The 18,607-nt window shown below is 49.4% G+C and overlaps 1 protein-coding gene across 2 annotated transcripts in view; it reads right to left on the bottom strand.

Annotated features, from left to right (window-relative positions):
• The window catches only part of ANXA6 (annexin A6), a 53,092-nt gene that overhangs the window by 9,625 nt on the left and 24,860 nt on the right, over positions 1-18,607 (bottom strand). Inside the window, exons 12-23 of one of the 2 annotated variants that reach the window (XM_059061505.2) lie at positions 18,454-18,576; positions 16,951-17,009; positions 15,506-15,584; positions 13,722-13,803; positions 12,368-12,462; positions 11,691-11,804; positions 10,241-10,331; positions 9,129-9,208; positions 8,471-8,524; positions 3,198-3,215; positions 2,318-2,411; positions 988-1,083 (exon numbers count right to left, since the gene is read on the bottom strand). In XM_059061505.2, coding sequence (XP_058917488.1) covers positions 988-1,083; positions 2,318-2,411; positions 3,198-3,215; positions 8,471-8,524; positions 9,129-9,208; positions 10,241-10,331; positions 11,691-11,804; positions 12,368-12,462; positions 13,722-13,803; positions 15,506-15,584; positions 16,951-17,009; positions 18,454-18,576 — 985 coding nt within the window. The remainder of the gene's footprint in view (positions 1-987; positions 1,084-2,317; positions 2,412-3,197; positions 3,216-8,470; positions 8,525-9,128; positions 9,209-10,240; positions 10,332-11,690; positions 11,805-12,367; positions 12,463-13,721; positions 13,804-15,505; positions 15,585-16,950; positions 17,010-18,453; positions 18,577-18,607) is intronic. The other variant, XM_067032039.1, reaches the window with a different exon arrangement.

Raw genomic sequence — 18,607 nt, 5'->3', positions numbered from 1 at the left:
GCACCGCTGGGACTCTACCTGGATTCACTATGCTATTCTGCCTCCTAGGTATTGTTCCCAGGTGGTAAAGACCCACTGAGAGTTAAATAATAATATCACAACAATAACACCTCTGCTCCATCTGTTCTAAAACACCTTTTCCTCGAATTCGAAGTCCCTGAAATCAAGATGCATCCTGTAATTGATGGCAATTATGTGAAAACCTTCCACTGACACCTCCAGGTAAGATGAAAAAAAAAATGTGCATCAATACAATGCATTTTGTACTCATAAATAAGATACTGCTAATCACTAATACTAATAAAAACAAGTTTGACCTTTGCTCATATCTACTCATCCGTTTATACACATGGAGAAATTGAGATCCAAAAGGGGAAGGACTAGGGCTTCCCTGGTGGCGCAGTGGTTGAGAATCCGCCTGCCGATGCAGGGGACATGGGTTCGTGCCCCGGTCCGGGAAGATCCCACATGCCGCAGAGCGGCTGGGCCCGTGAGCCATGGCTGCTGAGCCTGTGCATCCGGAGCCTGTGCTTCGCAACGGAAGAGGCCACAACAGTGAGAGGCCCGCATATCACAAAAAAAAAAAAAAAAAAAAAAAAAAAAAAAAAAAAAAAAAAAGGGGAAGGACTTTTCCAAAGGCAAGAACTCAAATTACACAATAAGAGAGTAACCAAAGAGATCCAGGTGCTGGGAGGAGGAAAAGGTAGGGGTGTGTGTACACACCCCAGTCCTGCGGGACGCTGCACCCCGTACTCAGCTCACTCTCCCAGCCACTTCCCCAGAGAGTGCTGTTTCCTCATCTTGCCCTGCAACCCAGAACAAGTTCTTGTGTTATCCTGCCAATCACACATAGGCAAAGCCCAAGAAGTGGCAGTGCTTATTTTCCAGTACTAGTAGCTTACGAAACTATAGAGGCCACACTCATCCAGTGAACCTGGCCATGTTCCCTGTGGCCCCCAGCCCTTTCCCTTGGTCCCCACCAGTTACCAATGGCCACAAACACATCTCTGACATCCCCGGACATCTCCTTCTTGATGGTGTGCTCCACGTCATAGTTGGTCATCTTGACGAATTCCTGGAAGACTGGCCCCAAGAGAAGCCCCGGAGGTGGGAGGTGAGCTTTGACTCAGAGGAAGGGGGGAAGATCACCCCTCCCCCAACCCACCCAGTAGCAGCAGGTATGGCTGCAGCCCAGACCTGTGGTGGAAGGGATGTTCTGACCTCAGGGCTACCTTGAGCTCAGAGCCAAATCTCTATCAAGTCAGACACTGCCCCAGAGCTTTGGACAAGTTCCAGGAACCCAGGCATGGGTAGTAGAAGGAGCATGCGTCCTATTCACAGCTCTGCCACAAGCTCACCAAGGGACCCGGGGTGAACCCCTCCCCCTTTCTGGGCCTCCCCTTCCTCCTGGATAGAGGTTTGTTTTTGTTTGTTTGTTTGTTTGCTTGTTTGCTGTGCTGAGGCATGCGGGATCTCAGTTCCCTGACCAGGGATCGAACCCGTGTCCCCTGCAGTGGAAGCGTGGAGTCTACCACTGGATCACCAGGGAAGTCGGGATAGAGACTAATGTAAGTCATCACAATGATAACACTAAGCAAGTTACCAGGTGCTAAGTGCTTTTTGTGTATTTATTTTTTGTACCCTCACAACAGTCATGTGAGGTAGAATTAAAATCCTAAATTTATAGGTAAGGGAATTAAGGCACAGATATTCAGTAACTTGCCCAGGGTCACACAACTGATAAGTGGGAGATCTGAATGAAGGCATTCCGGCTTCCAAGTCCGTTCCTTTAGTCACTGTGCTAAAGCACTTTTACTGGCAAGTGCCAGGCATATGCATGTCAAAATGTCCATGTCTTAGTGGTAAGGGCACTTCATCATCACCTAATGTCAGGGCCACCACATACTGCACGTGGCAGCCTGTGTGTGTACATGGTCCTTGTATCATTATCACCCCTCACTGCCTTGCTCCTGGCAGACGTCACCAAAGAATCATGACACAGAACCTTCGAATCCTTCTCAACATAGCATTCTAGGCAGCCGCTACCAATCCACTGGAGTTGGCCTTGGAGAGAAAAGCCACCTGCCATCTCTTATCCCAGGCATCCCACATGCTTCCCAAAGGAGGTGAAGAGAGTTGGCCCGAGGCTGAATGATGCTGTTAGCAGCAGAGCCAGGACTAGACGTGGCTCCTGGTACCCACTGGCCACCATACTCCCTTGCTGGGGTAAGGAGTGGGTAGGTGGGCAACTGGCTCCTATTGTCAAGACTAGGGGATCTTCCTGCTGACTTGGGAGGGGGAGGGAGTCAGGCCTCACCTCTCCGAAGGTGCTGATAGCTACGCGTGCAGAGGATCATCATGAAACGTGTCTCCAGGGAAGATCTGTCTCCACTGGACGTGTCTGCTATTTCCTGCAGAGCCCGGGTCGGGGCGAGAATTTGAGAGGGAAGACACAAGAAAGCCTCGTTTGTTATTCACTTTCATGTCTGCCTGGGCCGAGGACAGTCAGAAGCTGGGCTAACTCAGCCACCCAAGGAGGCTGACGTTGGCCCCTTCCTTCTTCCTCGGACTCCACATCCCCGCTCCAGTTCCCAGAGACCCCGTGGACTCACCCAGAGGAGCTGAGCACAGAGCACTTCCACCCTGGCCTCAGGGTTACGGGACTGGGCCCAGGGGAGGGGCAAACAGGCACTGGGCATGGAGACTCAGAGTTCTCCTTCCATCTTTAAACCACTCTGAAAGCCCCTCTGGGGAAGTGTGCCCGTGCACGTGTGCAAGGAAAAATGGCCTAGCCAGTGTTTCCCCAAGTGGGGTAAACAGGCAAACATATTTTTACACACTGCATATGTAGGCTTCGACAGTGATCTTCTAGCCAGCTATCAGTTCTATTTACATCGATATGAAATTTCCTTTAAAATAACTCATTTTGGGTTAAAATGAAAAGAGTCCATTTAAAGAAAATTATTCACATCTGGTGGTATGTAGCACAAATCAGGCAGATGGTGAGTGGTGAAGTTTTGGGAAACACTTGCCTGGCCCATACGTCACCCACCGGGGTTCTTTGGAGGCCCAGAAGGGGAGAGAGAGAACCTGGGGGGCATGTCCCCAAATCACTGCCTGACTCTGCCCCTCAGCTCCACCCAGAGGCACAGCCAGACTCAGACCGTTAAAATCCACGTGAAGAACAGGGCACTCACCAAGATCTCAGCAGCCACCTGAGAGCAAGGAGGAGACAGGAGAGAGAGGGGGGAAGGCAAGAGTCAGAGGAGGCCCGGAGAGGGGGACCTGGGGTGCAGGTGAGGGAGCCTGGCCCAGGGTGGCAGAGGTCTCACAGTAGGGGGCAGGGAAGGGGCTGGGAGGAGGCACCTTCCCCTGACCTTTGGGCTGGAGCTCAAAATGAGGACAGGTCTGGGAATTCACGATGAAAGTGTTTACTGGAGGGATAAAAGGAGGGCACAGGGCAGGACACTCTACCCCTCACGCCTGGCAACCTAGGGCGACTCCTCAGAGCCACCGAGAAGTTCGACGTGAGACGTGCCCTGTTTCCTACACCTTTTACCACATTTGGAGTTGAAGGGTCCTTAGGATACCTGTCATTTACCCCCTCATGTTACAGACAGGAGACAGGAAAGCTGAGGCCTGGAGGGGACGTGCAGCCGATCAGGTGGGAAGATGCCAGCTGTTCAAGTCATCTTACAAGGGTGAATTTTCATCATCATGTTATGCTGAACACAAAATTCTGAGGTTAGGACACTATTTTGTTAGGCAAATAGCTCTGACTAGCAGGGCCTGGGAATAGAATATAGCCAGTCCTGTGTACCCCAGACCGAGTTTTGCCTTTTCTTTTTTTTCCGAAACTCTGCCAACTACTTTATTCTATTGGGCAGACTGAAATCATCCTCCTTATAAACAGCTTAATAGCCTTAGGCTTTAGAAACCTTTTCATTAAATTTGTAATGTCTATCAAAATTCAAAATGCACACACCACTTGATCAAGCAACTACATGTTGCTAGGAATTTCTCTTACAAATAAACCAGTAAAAGTCTTTGGAGATATTGTTCACTGTTAATAGAGAAAAACTGGAAACTATTACTAGATCACTTGTTAAATAGGCAATGGTTCATTTAGTAATGGAAATCCATGCAGCTAGTAAAAAGAATGAGAGTGGTCTATAGGGCTAATAAGGAGAGAGTTTCCATTTAAATTAAGCCTAAAAGTAAAGTACAGCATGCTGTGTATAAGTGTTCCTTTTATCTAGATGAGAAAAGATAAATGTATGCTCACTCTTACATATTTACTGGGAAGTCGGGCTAGAGGGGTAGTCAAGATACTGTTGACAGTGGTTACCTTCAAGGAGAAGGACTGGGGGGAAGAGCTTTTGCATTTTGTTTTATTTTCCCTGAAATTTTATGTTTACATTTCCTCAACATGCAAATACGTTAATTTTTTTTTAAAGTCAAATAGGAGTTATCAGAGCTACTAGGATTATGGGATGCTTCTGGTTTTTATTTACACTTTTCCATATTAAAAACAACCTCAAGGACAACCTTGAGGACATTATGCTAAGTGAAATAAGCCAGTTACAAAAGGACAAATACTGTATGATTTCAAATATATGAGGTCCCTAGAGTAGTCAACTTCATGGAGACAGAAAGCAGAATGGTGGTTGCCAGGGGCTGGGGGTAGGGGGAGTAGGTAGTTGCTGTTTAATGGGTACAGAGTTTCAGTTTTGCAAGATGAAGAGATCAGTGGATGCATGGTGGAGATGGCTGCACAACAGCGTGAATGTACTTAATGCCAACGAACTGTACAATTCAAAAAGGTTAAGATGGTAAATTGTACGATGTGTTACGTGTATTTTACCACAGGTGTTTTTTTAAAGTTATGCTAAAAAGTCTAGTATTGCTATTAAAAAGAGGGAGAGGGGCCTCCCTGGTGGCGCAGTGGTTGAGAGTCCACCTGCCGATGCAGGGGGCGTGGGTTCGTGCCCAGGTCCGGGAAGATCCCACTTGCCGCGGAGCGGCTGGGCCCGTGAGCCATGGCCGCTGAGCCTGCGCGTCCGGAGCCTGTGCTCCGCAACGGGAGAGGCTGCAACGGTGAGAGGCCCGCGTACCGCAAAAAAAGAAAAAAAAAAAAAAAAAAAAAAAGAAAGAAAAAAAGAGGGAGATGTTTAAAAAATTAAACAAAGTGGAATCTAAAGTGTCAAAGATTCTTTACTTATTTGGATGAGAGAACCCCCAGATATATTTGTTTTTTTCAAAGCACTTTAAGACCATCATATTTGTAATATGAAAAATGCAGTGGGTAACTACAATAATTTTCCAGATATTCAACACAAAAGCTGTTCCTTATTAGCTGAGCCACTTCATGCCAAAATTAATCTCTAAAAGTTAGAGTTATCACATGACCCAGCAATTCTACTCATAGACATACACCCAAGAGAAATGCAATCATACGTGCACATAAAAACTTGTACACAAATGTTTATGGTAGCATTATTCATAATAGCTAAAAAGTAGAAACAAGCCAAATGTCTATTAGCTGATGAATGGAGGTTAAAAAAAAAGTAAGATATCCATACAATGAAATATTATTTGGCAATGGAAAGGAATAAAGTACTTATATATACTATGATATGGACAAACTGTGAAAATATTATAATAAAGTGAAAGAAAGTAGCCACAAAAGGCCATATATTGTAGGATTCCATTTATATGAAATGTCCAGAATAGGTAAATCTATACAGACAGAAAGTAGATTAGTGGTTGCCTAGGGCTGGGGGGTTGGGAGGAAATGAGACGAACCGCAATATGTACAGGGTTTCTTTTTAGGGTGATGAAATGTTCTAAAATTACTGTGGTGATGGCTGCACAAGTCTGTGAAGACACTAGCAACCACCAAATTGTATTCTTTAAATGGGTCAATAGACAGTATGAAAATTATATTTCAATAAAGCTGTTATATTAAAAAAATAACCTGGAGATTGAATTATCTAAAAATGGCCACAATTCTTCACTTCACTCTGGGTCTATAATAATTAGATCATTTACATGATTTACTGCTCACACTGGAACACTGAGAGTAAAGGGCAAAAGCTATTTGCAGTACTGTGGGGCAAGAGGTAAACACTGGCCATTTGTCACCTGATCATAACAGACCCAGATTTCCAAGAGCTTGAGGTTGTTCTCGATGCCCAGAGTGAGAGCCTGGGAAGGAGGAGGTGTAAAACCAGCAACCACACACCGTCAAGCACCAATGTCATTATTTTTCTGGGGGACCTTGGCTCTGCATATGAAAGGCCTTCAATTTTTGTATACATTTTCCTCCAGCATTCCCAATTCACCTCTAGAAATCTATTCTAAGGAAAAAAATCATGAATGTGATGACAGTTGGTTACCAGGGAGAGGGCTTTTTAAAAGAAGTTTGGTAGATTCTTAAATGGAAGAGTTATTTAGCCATTAAATGATGCTATTGATTTTTAAAAAAATGATATGTTACCATATTCACAGAATACTCATTTTTAACTGTTATAAATCAGGGATCCATTTTTATAAATACATAAAAAGACAACTAGAATAATATACTCTAAAATATTAACAATAGCTATTATTAGTAGTAGGTTATGGGGTTTTGTTTTTGGTTTTGCTTGTCTATTTTCTAAAGTTTCTACAAAAAAAATATGTATTACTTGAGAAACAAAATATTTTTAGCTATAAGGAAATGAGTCCACACTAAGATCAGGGTCTAGCAACTGTGAATCTGGAGAAGCAGCTGAGTTGGGCGGGGCCTGGCTCTGGCTCCCTTGGTTGACTCCACCCAGGTTCTCTCTCTCCCGCTTCTCTCCTGAAAAGTGGCTGCCAGCGAGGCCCACCATTGCCCCCTGCTGGCAGCAACTAGAAGCATAGCCTCCTAGGCGGACCAGGCACCAAGCAGAATTCCCCGGAGGAGGTGATGGATGGATTTGCATTGAGCTTTCACGAGGAAGCCAGGTTCAAAGACCCTTAAGGGCACAATGGGGATGCTCACAGCAGTACTTAATAAATACCTGCTGAATGAGGGGATGAAATGTGGCTTCAGCAAGCCAGTCTGGGGGGGGGCTTCCCTAGACTGGGTTCCCAGGCTAGCCCCCACAAACATATCTATAACACATTTGGAATAACTTATCTGTATGGAACCCTGTAGCTTCTGACAACTGTATTCCAAACAAGGGGCAGGAAAACTAGACACCGGCAGCTACCTGGTTTGGAAGCTGCAGGGAAATTACTATACTGGGTCCTGGAGGATATTAAATGGTATTAAGCGCAGGTTTTGGAGTCAGGCAGGCCTGGCTTCAAATCACACCATGGCCACTTAGAAACTGTACCCTTGGATAGGTAAGGGGCTTCATTTTTCTTCCAGTAAGAAAATGGGGTCATATCAAAGTATGAAACAGCCTCAGCATCATACTCAGTACACACTGTAATAGTTTTGTAGTTGTCGGGTTACAGCTACAGATTCTTCAGCTCAGATGGTGCTGTAACATTTCACACCTCTGTTGGCAGAATTCAGAACAGGGCTCCTTCCCTGACTCCCAGTCTATCAGGGCTCTTTTCAACCCACCAACTGTAAAAGAAGGGGGCTGGAAACACTGGCTCTGGTATCTATGCCCAACCCCTGGACCTGGGCCGGGCCAGAGGATGCCGGGAACAAGGCACAGGCGAGCGGGGACAGTGCAGATGGCCTCAACAGGGACTCCCCATCCATGGGGACCCAGAGGGACAATGGATTTGGGGTTGTCCAGCCTCCATGAGAAGCCATCTCCAGACCTCAAGCTCATTAGCCTTAGAAGCAGGGTAGCAGCAGAGCAGCCAGGAGACCCTAGAGAACCCCCTGCCCCCCTATTCACTCAACAACAGATATATATTGAGTACCAACCATGTGCCACTTTGGATACATCAGTGAGCAGACCCCAGCCCTCGATGAACTCCCTTTCTAGGTCTCCCAGGACATTCCCTTCGACTTGGTCACATTTTATAGATAATAAACTGAGACCTTTAGCACTCAGGCCCCCTTCCCAGCAAGCTCCCAGACCAGCGCCCTCTGGGTCAATTCCACCTGGGCCACTGATTTGCTGTGTGACTTTCAGAAGCCATTCCTGCTCTCAGGGCCTCCATTTTTGAACTGTAACATGAGGGGCCTGACCTGGACAATCCATAGGTTCCTTCTAGCTCTGAGGGTCTAGGGCTTGACACAGGAAATTTCAGTAGAATCAGCACCACCCTCCCAAGCCTCTCTCTGAAAGTTCTGGAAAGTGTCCTAGTCTCACTTCTAAGGGTGGAGAGGTGCAGGGGCCAAGAGTCTAAGTGTAGCCAGTCACACCAGCCATGTTCTGCCAGATGCCTTCCCCACTCCCAGACAGCCAGGGCCTGGCATGGACAGATGTCAGCTGGAGTCACTGGGCAGGGGATGGGGTGGGGTGGGGTGTCTCACCTGGGCATCTTCCCGCGCCCGGTCCCGATCTTCTCCTCCCTCCTCACGGTTCCCCTGCAGCAGGACCAGTAAGAAAGTTCAGCCTCCAAACATCCACCCTCTCTGTCCCTCAGTAGCCACAGTACTTTGCTCAGCCACTCAGCTCTCTGAACCCTCTCCCTCATGTGTAACATGGGGACAATAAACCTGCCTTCATAAGATAGGCAGTCATGAGCATTAACACAAACACTGGGAAGGCACTTAGCCCAATGCCTGACTCAGACACACTGAGTTTGCCATAACTGTGCATCAGGGCCTGGCGCCTGGGTTATGAGAATTCAAGAGATGGTAACAGAAGCTCTTGGATGATGACACAGGGAAAGGTCACCTACATGGCTTTGTCCTGTCAGCTGGGGGCCCAAAAAGCCAGGTTAAGGGCAATCATGGAAGGCTGCCTGGAGAAGGGGGCACTAAGCCAGCTTTGAAAAGTGAACAATGGAGAAGGCATTGCACAAGTAGTAACTGCTTCAGTGGTAAGACTCTGAGGAGGCAGCAGGGGAAGACATCCTCTCCTCATCAGGAGTGGACTCCTAACTCCCTTCCCTTCCCTGTAGCAACCCTTCCCCCACTCCCAGGGCCCCAGAGGGCCAAGCAGGCCTGGGGCCATGAATTCACACACCGTGGCCAGAGAGATGAGGATCCTCTTGAAATGGCCGGACGTGTCTGAGCTCAGAGCATCTTCCAGGGACTTGTGATAGTCTGAGACAGAAAAAGGAGATGTGGGCACCTGCTGGCCAAGAAGGACATGGGATGGGCAAGGGGTCCTAGAAGGGCAGACTGAAGTCAGAGCAGTGCTGGCGGGGTGGTGGAGATGAAGGAGTTTGTAGTTGGCTCTTGAGGGCATCCAGCTACCCTCCTGTTGATTTTGACAGTGATGTGCTCATCGGTCCATCATCCCCCTCTGCTCCTGTCCCTGCTGAGGGCTCAGTGCCTCTCCCCTCTCCCATACAGCAGCCTCTCTGTCTTCACTCTCTTTCCTACCTTTGCTCCTGCATGGCAGTTGCTGGACCCAAAAGCACAGCTCTGATCATGTCACTTCCCTGCTCAAAGATTCTACCATTTTAAAGCTGCTCAGAAGAGAAAAATGCTTAAAACGTTTTTGACTGACATGCAAGGTTCTGCAGGATAATATGAGATCATTTGTTAAAAATTTATTAAAAATTTCAAAGGGGCTTCCCTGGTGGGGCAGTGGTTGAGAATCCTCCTGCCGATGCAGGGGACACGGGTTCGTGCCCCGGTCTGGGAAAATCCCACATGCTGCAGAGCGGCTGGGCCCGTGAGCCATGGCTGCTGAGCCTGCGCTCTGCAACGGGAGAGGCCACAACAGTGAGAGGCCTACGTACCACAAAAAAAATAAAAAATAAAAAATAAATTTCAAGACGGTGACAGCAAAGCATGTAACCAGGCACGGGGCCTTCTGAATGCGGGGCCCTGTGTGACTGCACAGGCCAAACGCCCATGAAGCCACCCTCTCTCTCCAGTGGCCTGGGTGCTCTCTCTCCCACTCCCAGTCAAACCCTCTTCTACCTCCAGGCCTCTGTCCTGCTGGGACTCCATCTGGGGCACTCTTTCCCCAGACACAGGGCTGGGCACACCCAACGGGCTTATCAAAGCCTTGTGGCCTGAGAGGAGGGAGATGGGGCAGGGCTGTAGGGTGAGGCCAGGAGCTGGAGGACCTGCTCTTCCCCCTACACCTCCCAGAGGCACTGGCCCCAGGCCTCCCATACTCACCCTCCTTATAGGCCTCATTGATGGCCCGGATTTCGGCGTTGGTCCGAGTGGCCAGGATTTCGATGAGAGCCTTTTCATCTGTGCCAGCTCCCTAGAAAGTCAAGGCAAAGAGGATCTGAACCACAGCACAGACCCCCGTGCAGAGGTCTGAGGGGCCCAGGTCAAAGAGACCCCTGCTCCAAGAAACCACACAGGAGGTCAACACTCAGACCAAACCTTCCCTAATTTTCTTTTTACCCTCAGATGTGGTCCCCAGACCAGACCTTGGCACGATCAAGGGACCACACTAGCTTAAGATTTCCAGAACCTCCCATGAGAAGTGCTTTGGACCCAAAATTTTAAAAAGAAAAGAATATACAGGATATGGGTGTGTGTGTGTGTGTGTGTGTGTGTGTGTGTGTATAAAAATGCTGATATGCATATATATCTGAATATAAATATTTATATCTAAGTACATAAAAAGGATAGAGGACATGCATCACAGTGTAATAGTGATTGTGGTCTACGGGTGGGTGAGGGATCACAGATGATTTTTATTTTCTTCTTTTTTGCTCTGTGTATGTTTTCCCAAGCTTTCATGGTGAACACATATTTGTCAGAAGAAGAAAAAAAGTTCTGTGCCTCAAGGAAAACAACAAGCTACATTTGTTTACATTTGGATTTGATGGATGATACGTGGACTCAGGCAGCTGAGGAACCCATTATTCTAAGGTCCCCACTTTGGGGGAGGGAAGGGAGGCAGACTGATGGATTCAAACATCTGTTAAACACCTATTTTGTGCCAGTCAGCTTGCCCCAGCAAGCTGCTGGGGCAATGGCTATAAAAAAAGGTAAGACGTGTCTCTGTCCTGGGAGGTTACTGCTCAGTGGTCAACTGGTCTCTGGGTTCTCTGACCTGAAGGAAAGCTTCAAGTTTCTTTATTAAAAGCTGGTGTGTGATGAGGACAGCCTTATCCTCAGAGTGTCCTGAGATCCACAGTCTAGCCCCATCCTTCTCCTAATTCCATGTTTTTAAGTCATCCATTTTTTTGTCCAGGAATTTTAAAAGGACAATAATCTCAATTTGCTTTGCCCAGGGAATGTCTGTTCTCCTCTTAATCCTTAAGGAGCCGAAAACTCTAGTGGTTTCATGTGGTTGTCAAGTCAGGCACTCGAATCAGACAGACTTGATCCGAATTCCAGCTCTGCTACTTCCTAGTGCTATGACTTTAACCAAGCAACTTAAGCTCTGAGCCTCAGCTTCCTCATCTGTAAAATGGGGACAAAAGAGAAGCCTTGCCTTGTGGGTTGATGAGACAGGGAGCTGAGCTAAGACACTGAGCCCAGGATAGGCGTGGGAGGGGCTCTACCAAGGAGTTACATCCAACACACCTGGGCTTGGGAAGAGTGCCTGTGTCCCACCCAGCACCCACAGAGACTGGACCCCATGCCCTTGGTGCCCACACCTTACCTCCATGGCTTTCTTCAACTGCTTGGCATCATAATGGGCCGGTGGCATCATGAGCCCCAGAATCAGCCTTGCCAGGTCTCCAGAGAGCTCAGACTTCAGGTCAGCCATCAAGTCCTGCAGAGGGCAGAGCCAAGGTCATGCCAACATCAGCACTTGCCCACATGTGACTTGGGACAGGGAGGAGACATGGAAGGAGGAGACGGGGGCTCCATGTGGACGCAGGGATCGTGGAAGCCTGTGTCTATCTTGGCTGATGTTGGGTTCACTGTTTTGAGGAAGCCAAAGAGGGTGGGGGAAATAAACCAAGCTGGAGGAAGACCTGCTTGCTCTCCTTGGAGGCAGGAGACAGGGAAGGAAAGGGGGCAGTGCCATTTCCATCCTGGGGAAACTGGTCAGCCAAAACTAGATGCTACTAACAAAACTCATATCCCTGATCGAAGCTCTAAGTGGAGCCAGTCACACACGTGTTGCTGACCACAAGGAAGCCGGGGTGCAGTGGGAGGGAGAGGTGCGTGTGCAGGCAGCCCAAATCCAGTGCTGGAGACACTCCAAGAACACGTGGCCACAGGGGGTCCCACTGCCATGAAGACCCAGGTGCAGAGCTGGCTGTGACAGGCTGAGCTCCCTCCAAGGAGGATCGTGGATGAGGGGCCCAGGGCCCAGGCTGAGGCCCTTACCCGGCCGAAGTGAGACTTGAAGGTCTGGCGGATCTGCTGCCGTTGGGCGTTGCTGCGGTGCGTGATGATGTCAATGATGGTGTCCTCATCAGTTCCTGAGTCCCCAAAGCCACAGTTCAGAGGAAGGCCTTGGCCCAGCTCCCCCATGTCCCCCAGTGATGGGCCCCATCCACCTTTGTCAGGGTAGAGGCCAGGATAGGCAGTCTTATGCCCCCAAGTCCCTGCAGGAGCCTTGCTTCTGGCCCAAGCCACTAACTTCCCCTGGATTCCTTCTGCACTTCTTTCTGCTGTGTCACTAGTTGAGGAAAAAAAGACCCCTGGGGGAGCAGAGAGCACTGGATTGAGAGCCAGGGCTTCTGAGTTCTAGTCCCAGCTCTGGCAATGGCTATCCCCTTGGACAAGTCCCCTCCCCTTCTGTTTCTGGAAGGGCTGGAGGGGTTACTAAGGGATCCTTCCAACATGACAACCTAAGTCCTTTTGGGGACCCTGTGTCCTTTCTCTGTAACGCCCTGAAAGCTGGACCCCAAGTCCCTCTAACCACAGCAGGTTGACTCTGGAAGGCATCAGGGTACCATGTCCTGCGCCTCAGATCAATGCCATCAACCTCAGACCTGGCACAGGACTCTGTCTTCATTTATTTATTAATTTTTTAAGGACTCTATCTTTCAAGAGCATTTCTACCCCTGTCATCTTACAGTCCTAGATATGCTTGGTAGATATTATTATTCGCATGAGACAAATGAAAATGAAGCCCAGAAGGTAAAAGACTTAGCCCAAGGTCCCCTGGGAGGTACTGTTAGACAGATGGGGGAGAAAGGGCAATGGAAGCCAAACCCAGATGCTCTGTCCCCGCTGGCCTTCCTGAGGACAGGCCACCCACCCACAGGTGGTTCTTCTCACCTAAGCCAAATGGAGGCCTGGATATGGGTAACCAGCAGGGGGTGTTCCCACACCAGAAGTGGCCTCTTGGGTTACAGGGTCCACATCCCTTATTTTATGCATGGAGATACTGAGACCCCCAGGTGGGTTACAAGACTTGCCCAAAGTCACACAGTGAGTCAGCAGCAAAGCCAGAGCAAAAACCCATCCTTATCACCTAGTACTTTTTTCTATACCAGGGCCTGGGAGCACCTTGGTCTCTGGGAATGTTCCTTACAAACGCCCTCACTCCCCTCCTCCCTATACCTAGGGAGCTGGAGGTTCCAGGGGGGTGGAGACTCAAAGCAAATAAAGTGCTCATCATCCTGCAGACCCCAGTCTGAGGCCTCAGCTCTTGCCCCTGCCAGGCCCATTGCCAGACCTGCCACCCCTGCTGCTCCAGAGGCCAACCTGGTCCCTTTCACATGCCCCTTACCAAGTCCCTTCATGGCTTTCCGCAAGGCTTTGGCATCTGCGTCAGGGTTAAAGTCACCAGCTGGGTGCACAGTTCCTTTCACCTGCAAGAAGCAGAAAGTGACTCAGCAGGTGTCTGGAGGCCCCCCGGGGGCCAGGCCAAGAGAGGAGCATGCGAGGGAGGGGAGGCTTTCCCCATGAGCCCCAAACCAAGCAGCTTGGGGGGAAAGAGGCGGGGGTGAAGGCACAGCAGACAGACCCCTGCCCTAGAGCTGAGAGAGGGAGGAGAGAGACAGACCCAGGCCTGGGAGCAGGTCAAGTGCTGTCAGGGGAAGAGAGGCCGGGCTCCTGCCCCAGGAGTCAGCTCTGGCCCAGATGCACTGGAACCCAGTCCCTCAGAACCCTGCCCTGTTGCCAAGGTCTTCTTGCCTCTTAGAGAAACACTCTCCCTGAAAAGGCAACTGAAATGGTCTGAAATACCAGAAGAGAGTTGCCCAAATTTCAGTCACTCCTGAACGACCTTCATAATGTTTTCTATATTTGTGTACACCCTGTTATTACTTAATATTTTAACTTAATTCAGCTTCTTTTCTGTTTTATTTAAATGCATTCATTTTGAAGTGCATTTAAATATTCCTAAAGGGCAAGGATTTTGGTCCATTTTGTTCTGTGATATGCCCCAAGAGCCTGCAGCAGTGCCTGACACAGGGGTAAGCTCTCAGAAAAAACTTGCTCAATGAACTAATGAATGAAAATAGTTTTATATCACTATCATGAATAGAAAGTTGGTGTCATGTGCCATACACTGATAATAACCCATGAAAATAAATGTCATAAAAACAAAAAACATGTTTTCGAATACCACCAAATTTAACAAGACACCGTTGCTTGCCAAAAGCTGTGAACCTGAAGCTAGCTTTCTCAGCTCTTTGTGAAAAGGGGAAATTAGCGACTATGGCAAAGATGTGGCACCAAACTGAGACTCCTTCTTTGACGTTAACAATAAGGTTGATGAAAGTGAAGCTGAGCAGCTTTCTCACTATGTGGAGTCAGTGTTATTGAATGCCATGGAGGTCCCCCTCCCCAGAAAAAAAACTCAGTTCATTTCTCATATGACTTAACATCATCTGCAATGACAGCTCTTGCCTTATAATTTGGGAAATGCTGTCCTAGAACATCAGAGCACAAGAGCCCTTGAAGGGCATCCAGACTGCCATGTCTAACAGCCTCATCTGAGAGGTGGAGACAGAGAGAGGTGGGGACCCGCCAAAGGTAGCTAGCGAGTGAGTAATAGAGTCATAGGTTCCAAATATTTTCATAGGGGCCAAGTGCTACCGGTCCCTGGATGCATTTGCCCTGAGTACTTCTGTGAAACTTTTCCTTCTTGCCCTGTGTGGACCCTGGGTCTGAGGATGGTCAGGATGACCAAGAATCGCCCAGTACACCCAGGGGTGCCCATCTGTTCTCAGCTTTCATGCCTCCAAAACCCAACTGTTGGACCCAGGATGGGATAGGCCCCGCTACTGAACCAACCAGGTCTCCATCTGGCAAGGTCTGTTAGTAGTTAGTGGGGCAGAACACCTCCCAGCATGTGAGAGGTGAACGCAGGAATCAGATGCCAACACCAGAGTGCCCACCCACCCATCCATCACTCCGCGGAGAACAGGAAGCTTCAAGACATGAGACTCAACGTCTCGGGCTGGCCACCAGGGGGCAGCTGGGTGCCAACGAGAGCAGCAGGAAGGTGCGAGCAGAAGAGTGGAAGCTGTGGTCAAGAGGTCAAGCAGGAGGGGGGGAGGGTCTGACCTCTACTCGGGCCACTGCACTAAGTTCCCACATCTGATAGGCCACCTGCGCTGCCTCCGGGAAGAACTTGCCAGCAGCACTGGAATGGAGGGTGTTAGGGAGAGGACAGGAGGGAAGGTCATCGTGGGCAACACTCACACACACAACACACACGCATACACACACACACACTCATGCACACACACTTTAAGTAAATCCATCTGGCTTTCCCTTCTCTGCAGCCTGGGCCTCACCCATTCACCATGGCCCTCCCTCCACTTCTGAGAACCTTCTACCCTCTCTTGTGACTCCCCCTACCATGCTGGCTCTGAGCAGCAGCCTTCCTGCTGGAGATGATTTCTCTAGGCCCTCAACCTCCCCTTCCCTCTTTATAATTTGAGTGACTTCTATCCAAGTCTCCCCTCTCAGACATGTCCATGACCAGCTTAGGGCCACGCCATCTCTACCTCTCCTTCTGTCAAGCACCCCGGTTTATTAGTTGCCAGGTAAATATCTGCTGAACTGAATCAGCCCCTAAGGCTCTTAACAAAGGTAAACAGGAGGCTCTGGTATTCCCTACTTAACTGGATCATTATAAGCCCCAGAGAAGGGAAATCAGAGTACCTGTAGTTCCTTTCCTAGAACCCAAATCTAGTCAAGTCATGCCCCAATTTCACGCCTCCAATGCCTGGCTCTCTGCTACCCTTAGGTGAGGTCTGTGTGCCAGGAAGAGGCCCCGGACCCCGCCCACCTCTCAGCCTCATCTCTCCCAAGCATGCTACAAAAGTGAGACCTCAGTTACATAAATGAATCAGGCTGTGCCTTCTCCTCTCTAGGCCCTCTCTCCACCCCAAACACTCTCCTTTCCAGGCCCTGTCTTCACCTCTTCACCTCCCTCCTTGCGTCTCAGCCTCATTATCTCCAGGAGCCTCCCCGCCCTGTCTGGGACAGTGCACCCTCTGAGGGCTCTCTGAGGCTCATATACTACCCCATCATGTACATACACCCTGGTCTGTATGCCTTTCTAGGCCGGAGGCATCATCACTGTGCTTCCCCTCAATGCCTGCACATGGAGAGTACTTAATACAGAGATGCTGAATAAACAAGTAGTCAGAGCAGGCATCTGTATTTTTTCCATTTAACAGATGATGAAACCGAGAAGCACCTGTGAAGAAAAAGTAGCAGGGCCTAGACCCTCATATTCTGATTCCTGGTCCACAGCCCCAAACTGATTTCCAAGTTCAGAGGAGTAGATGTCTCCGTGTATGGGAGACCACACTCAAGTGCACATACATGGACACGCAGACTTTCACCTGTGTGGTGCTCTGACCTTTGGGGAATCCCCAAGCCCATCCAATCCATCATCTATCCATCCATCCACCCATCCATCCAGATGAGGCCAAGAGAATCCTGACCGGCCACGCCTGAGGCCACGCCCTCCAGCCCTCAGCCAGGAGGTCACTTACTCATCATCTCCCCCACACAGCTTCAGCAGAGTCTTCTTGTACTCGCCAGAGGTGTCGTTCTGGGGAGAATGACAGAGAAAGGTTACCTCTCACTCAGCCCTGGGATCCTCTCAGACAAGGACGGGAGGTTCTCCCCCAAACAGGGGGAGGCCGACCACGTATTCACAGCAGCCCTGACTCTCCTCCTGTCTGGAGGTAGCTGAGACCAAAAATTGGTGTACTGGTAAGTATTAACAACTGGCTCTCTGGGAAAAAAAGAAAAAAAAAAGCCCTGATTTGTAGCATTTGTCAATTTCCGTGGTGTAAATACCTCCAATGGACAATTCCAAGGCACCGATACGCCTTTACTGAACGTGGAATTAAGAAGAGATGTCTTCCCCAGACAGCTGGCCTCAGCACACCCCTGCCACCAGATAATCCCCAGCCGCGCTCTCCCACATGAAACAGTCCATAAAATAGGGCTCCCGGAGCAAAAACATTGGGAGTGCCAAAACCAAACAAACAAATGCACATTTGACAGACATGGCATATTCTACATCCCTCTTGGAGCCTCATAATGGACATACTGAAGTGAAGGCTGTGAGAAGTTCTGAGGTAAAGAAGCTGACTTATCTTTGCTTATTCTACTTCTTCCCAAACGTTTTCCATGGGACATTTTTGCACACAATGCCTATACAATTCCTATTTTGAAATACACTTTCCCTGGTGGCGCAGTGGTTAAGAATCCGCCTGCCGATGCAGGGGACACGGGTTCGATCCCTGGTCCGGGAAGACCCCCACATACCGCGGAGCAACTGAGCCCATGCACCACAACTACTGAGCCTGTGCTCTAGAGCCCGTGAGCCACAACTACTGAAGCCCACGTGCCTAGAGCCCATGCTCCGCAACAAAAGAAGCCACCGCGATGCGAAGTCCGTGCACCGCAACGAAGAGTAGGCCCCACTCACTGCAACTAGAGAAAGCCTGCGTGCAGCAACAAAGACCCAACGCGGCCAAAAATCAATAAATCAATGTATAAAGAAAAAAAAAAGAAACACACTCTGGGGAGCTCAACTTGAACTCAGAAAGCTTTATCCCACTCACCTGAAACAAGGAGAACCCAACCAGCTCTGCATCTGTCTCCTGTCTCCAGTCTCGCGGGCTGGACAGCCCAGAGTCATCGCCTGGCCCAGGGCCAACAGGTCCCAAATAAACCCTCCTTTGTGTTCTTCAGTGCCTCCTGCTGCCTTCAGGAGGCTGACCTCTCACTGCCCTAGGGATGGAGTCCTCAACCTGGATTCAACTTCATGCTCTTCACGGCCCCGCCCTGCCTTCCTCTAAAGAGGTGCCTCATGTCTTACAAGCACCTTGGACACTTGCTCCTCTGTTGAGCTGCCTTAAATTCCCTGAAGGTACCACAGGCTGAGGCTCCTGGAATCCCCATGAGATGCCCAGCTTTCCAGGACAGTGCCTTTTCTCTTGGGAGAGGTCCCCAGCCCTCCTGTACCCCCATGAGCACCTCACCTTGATCATGCTGTACAGGGACTTTTCATACTTCGTCCGGAATATCTCCCGGATGTCGAGCATGTCCAGCTCACTGCGGGAGACCATGATGCGGATCAGGGTGTTGTCCCGAGTCCCCAGCCCCTGCAAGACAAGCGGGTTTGGGGGACGGGGA

The sequence above is a fragment of the Kogia breviceps genome, chromosome 4, assembly GCF_026419965.1.
Source record: "Kogia breviceps isolate mKogBre1 chromosome 4, mKogBre1 haplotype 1, whole genome shotgun sequence".
NCBI classification, from domain to species: domain Eukaryota; kingdom Metazoa; phylum Chordata; class Mammalia; order Artiodactyla; family Physeteridae; genus Kogia; species Kogia breviceps.
Note: the sequence above shows the minus strand (reverse complement) of the source record. Positions and strands in the feature narration are given on the sequence as shown.